The 4,944-nt window shown below is 33.0% G+C and overlaps 1 protein-coding gene across 1 annotated transcript; it reads left to right on the forward strand.

Moving 5' to 3' along the window:
- The first annotated feature begins 1,061 nt into the window (after positions 1-1,061).
- Positions 1,062-4,087, forward strand: LOC132185687 (NAC domain-containing protein 54). The gene is made up of 4 exons (XM_059599465.1): positions 1,062-1,234; positions 1,321-1,604; positions 2,308-2,682; positions 3,694-4,087. Exons 1-4 carry the CDS (start codon positions 1,078-1,080, stop codon positions 3,937-3,939), a joined length of 1,062 nt encoding a protein of 353 aa, XP_059455448.1. The 5' UTR covers positions 1,062-1,077; the 3' UTR covers positions 3,940-4,087.
- Positions 4,088-4,944: the final 857 nt, after the last annotated feature.

Here is a 4,944-nt window from a genome sequence, read left to right on the forward strand (position 1 = left end):
TATATACATGGCACATGACGTACCAATACAAAAGATTCTGCGCCATGTTCTTATAAGGATTTAATTAATGGCAAGAAATCAATGACATCACTGGCATTAAACTATATAATATACATATATTATTAATAAAGATATAATACATAGAATAAAGATAAGATGATATTTATTAGGATATGTTATATTATTTTTGTAGGGGTGATTAAAATAAGTAGAGGGGAGGGGGCATAGTATTGCGTGTCGTAGGGTATGGGCGGTTGAGTGTCCCACACAGCCTTTTGAGGGGGCTTGTGTTTTTTGTTAGTTTGTGAGCAGACAAAAGCAGAGAAGCTTCTTATCCTCACTCTCTGGGTTTTCACACACAACCTTACACATAGAATCTCTTCTAAAGCCAAAGTAGTACTCCCTATATCTTATTCTTATTTCATATCATATTCCCCCTCTTTTAATCCCCATTTATCTCCATAATTACCCACTCTACCACACACCCTAATCACTTCAATTTTGTTTTAGACTGCATTTAATATTGCAATTTTGTAGACCAAAAAAAAAATAAAAAAATGCAATTTTAAACCAAATCCTAAAATGAATCGTTTGAAATTATTTTTTTTTAAATGCGATTTTTTGTATTTTCAAATCACGGGCAATGAGATGTTTTTTTTGAAAATTCATAATTTTAAATATTAAAATGCTACTTTAAATGCCAAATTGTAATTTTTCTAAACACTTAACTGTGATTTTAAAGATCAAATTGTAATTTTGCTAAACACTAAATTGCGTTTTTAAAAATTACGTTTTCAATCACACTTTTTAAAATTGCAAACCCGAACGACCATATATATGGACAACTAAAGACAAGGCTTATTTTAATTAGAAAAAAAAAAAGAAAAAAAAAAAAGAGAGACAAGGCTTATTTTCAGAAGCTGACAATTCAATGGCAAAAATGTAAAATCAATTCATTTCATGTCCTCCATCCTAAACAGTGTCCTATATAGTCCAATGTAGTACAAGCCAGCTTATAAGTTCAGGTTCTTTCCAAATTTGTCCACACTCTTTCTCTCTCTCCCAAATCTGTGTGCAATGGCACCCATGAGTCTCCCTCCTGGTTTCAGGTTCCATCCAACGGACGAGGAACTCGTTGCTTACTATCTAGATCGGAAAATCAGCGGCCGTACGATTGAGCTTGAAATTATCCCAGAAGTTGACCTCTACAAATGTGAGCCGTGGGATTTACCAGGTGCATATATTTTCTCAATATTTTTTTTTCTTCTTTTCCAAATTATATAAATATTATTTACATTAATTTTGATGAAACACAAACAGAGAAATCATTTTTACCGAGCAAAGATATGGAGTGGTACTTCTACAGTCCAAGGGATAGAAAGTACCCGAATGGATCAAGAACCAATCGGGCCACCCGAGCCGGTTACTGGAAAGCTACCGGAAAAGACCGGCCGGTTCACTCTCATAAACGTCCGGTCGGGATGAAGAAGACGTTGGTGTATTATAGAGGGAGAGCTCCCCATGGCATTAGAACCAACTGGGTCATGCATGAATATCGCCTCACCGACTCAGCCTGTCACACTGCTGCATCATCAAGTTTGAAGGTAATCATATTTCTCAAGGAATATATAATTTAAAAGTTTTTTAAATAATTCATTATCCAAAAAATAAAAGAAATTCTTAGGTAATTCCATGTTATCAGAATACCCACCAAAAAAAAAAAAAAAAAAGGAAACAAATACTTTTATGGATAGTCCTTGGTGGTCGTAAACAATGTTAAAGAAGTAAACCCTAAAAACTCTAACAAGCCAAAAAAAGAAAAAAAAAGAAAAAGGAAGATAAATCTTAGATGCATGAATTGTTTATTAATTACATGAAAATGATTTAGATTAACTCTCCCAATGCATTAAACTGAGGGAGGAGTACTTTTTAGGTTTCATCGATCCATGGTCAATGAGTTTATGATCGTAGGTTAAGTTATCTTTATGTAATAATAAGGCATAAAAATAAAGCAAATCCCATGTGTTTGTTTTTTTTTTTGTTCTTTAGTTTTCTTTTTTCCGTTTGAAGGAATAGCCTATCAACATCATGATGAAAGAGTCTTTAATTGGTTACACAACTTTAGTTTGTACTTACTATCATCTTTCCATCTGTTTCTGCTTCTTTTTTTGGCCTCTCTTTCTAATCTTACTTTTCTAGATATATCTTTGTATATATGATTTACTCTTTATTTCTTTGCTCATTTGATTTGGTTAAGGAATTAACGTTAAAAGTTAATTAGTTGTGTTTGATGATTTTGCACCATAGGATTCCTATGCATTGTGTCGTGTTTTCAAGAAAACAATAATCCAGGTGCCAAAAACGAAGGAAGAGGAAATGATTGGGAATAATCAAGACAAAGATTCTGTCTGGGTCTTGGATGATCAACAATTGTTTGAGGATGATACGAGTGGATCACTTGAAACTTCCAGAGGGAAAGAAGCTGATGATGAGAATTTCATTCATGACTACTCTAATAATAAGCTCCCATCAGATACTTCTTCCTCAGATCTCACTCAAGGGACTCCTGCTGAAGCTGGCATGGCAGATGATTTTCATGCTCCATTTGCCTCCGATGAAGCAAATAGTGCTGCTGATTTTTGTTCTCTTGGTGTGGACTTCCCCACAAATCTTCTAATTCAGGTAAAACATTTACATTATTAACGTCGGTTTGAGTTTGCAATTTTACAACCTACAATTTTAAACCGTGGGACTTTTTAAAAACAAACTCTCAAATGATACATTTTTTGTAATTAATTTGCTTTTGTATCCTTTGTGAAAGACATGATTATATACTTTGCTAAAACTATATTTCCAGCAATATTCTGCTTTATTCCTGCTTTATCACCAAGGTTTGATGTTCACACCACATAAAAATTTAAGAAAAATGAAGAAATGATAATGGGTAGCTGCATCCATGCATGCACAGACGAGCTAGCTAGACTTGATGAGTGGCCCACAAAACAAGTCCTTTGAGTTGTCTTTTGATCTTAAAGCAACAAAAGTTGTAAGCAAGAACTCACTGTCTTTCCCTTCTCAAATGGCTTTCTTCACCGTCTTCCACAACTTCTTTTGACTCACTCTTTATATCATAATTCATTCATTCAAAGTTGAAACATCTTTCTCTTACCCCTTTTCCTCATCATCTCTAACCCAAAACATTTATGTCAGCAATCTTTATCTGGGAACCACATTCTTTTTCACATCTCTCCGTAATGATTGACCCATTGCCCATTTTTAAGACTTCATTAGTTTACTATTCCATTCATCAAAGAATGTGCAAAAGAAGCTCCATTGATTCTTATCTATCATTATAATTTGAGTCATTTATCATCCAACACAAAAAAATTCCAAGTACGTTCTTATTTCCTATATATTGGGTTACCTTGTTTTTGGGAAAAAAGACAAAAAGCAAAGCAAAGACCACTATACTTACAAAAGCTAGGTCAATATTCACGTTACAAGGGATAATTAAGGATTACTTGGTTAGAGTGAAATGGACATTATCATTTCATTTAAAATTTTAAACATATTTACCACGAGGCATCGTAATCTTGACCATAAAATAATTAATCTCTATTTCAAATCAATCAATCTCTCTCTCTCTCTCTCTCTATTAATGATGATGATTAAATGTACTGTTTGTGAATGCAGGACACACAGATACCGAATTACACAAGACTGGATTATCAAATTCCCTACCCACCCTTAGAACTTGAAGATTTTCCGCAGATAAATTTAACAGAAACAGAGCCATTAATGAAGCCTGAAATCGTCGAAGAATACATGTCATACAACAAGATCCGGGATTATATGAATGGAACATTAGAAGAATTTTTCTCTTTATGTTCCTCTCAAGAAAATTCCACTGCCCTTTCCATGCAAGACAAAGTACACTAACATTAACACCACCTTCAGAAACATTATGATATGTACTACGTACAACTTCAATTCATTGACACAAAGCTACAACATTGTGTTCGGCTAAAATAACCTAAAATTGGGGATTGTTTAGCAAGATGTACGATGAGCCTATATTTGATCAAGGCATGCATACGAACAATTTTATTTATTTTTTTGGTTTTTGTTTTTTTTTTTCTTCTTCTTTTTGTTGAAAAATGTTGTGATTTTGGGGAAGGAAATGGAAAAGCTAACTTGTAATGGTGTTGTTTTATTTGAATTTATGTATCACTTCTTTGCATAAATATTTTCTTTCTTGGCAAATTATCCCACGATATTGGAAATTATTGGTAGCCCAGAAGAATGGTAGGCTCAGAAGGCCCAATCATATGGAGTCTCATTTTCTCCATTTAAGTCTCGTCGGCGCTGGCATGGTTTGGGTCGTTTGGGATGGGATAGGAGCTTCATTTTCAACCCATAAACTAAAAAAAAAAAAAAAATAACAGACGACAGAAATTTCCTGTAAACCAATCTGAAGAAAATATACTCCACCTTGTTTAAAATAGTGTCAAATATTTATAAACATTTAAAAAACACATTAAATTTAGTCTAAGCTAATAAATTGATATTAATGATAGAATTTAATGTGCCTCTTAAATATTTATAGAAACTTTGCACTATTTTAAATGGGTTGAAAAATATTTCCGTTAGACTAATTTGGAGAAAATTTCTGTCCTATTAAAAATAATGAAAAAGTTCACATACCCCTTGAAACTACTACTAAATTGATAATGTCTCCTCCAGACTTTCAAAATTGGGACACAATACCAACAAAACAAAAAAAAACGTTAATGTCCTTACTCCCCACAATACCAACAAAACAAAATACAAAAAAACTTAATTGTTATTTTCAAAATAAGATAAAAATAATCCAATAAAGAAAAAAAAAACAAAACAAAATAATTGAGTAAAGTTGGGTCATGCGATATTCAGTCGTGTAGGGGA

This window comes from Corylus avellana, chromosome ca6, assembly GCF_901000735.1.
Source record: "Corylus avellana chromosome ca6, CavTom2PMs-1.0".
Taxonomy (NCBI): domain Eukaryota; kingdom Viridiplantae; phylum Streptophyta; class Magnoliopsida; order Fagales; family Betulaceae; genus Corylus; species Corylus avellana.

Coding starts and splice junctions, on each gene's coding strand:
- LOC132185687 (XM_059599465.1), top strand. CDS start 1,078: ATGGCACCCATGAGTCTCCCTCCTGGTTTCAGGTTCCATCCAACGGAC. Junction 1,235..1,320: donor TGAGCCGTGGGATTTACCAG/GTGCATATATTT, acceptor AAACACAAACAG/AGAAATCATTTTTACCGAGC. Junction 2,683..3,693: donor CCACAAATCTTCTAATTCAG/GTAAAACATTTA, acceptor TTGTGAATGCAG/GACACACAGATACCGAATTA.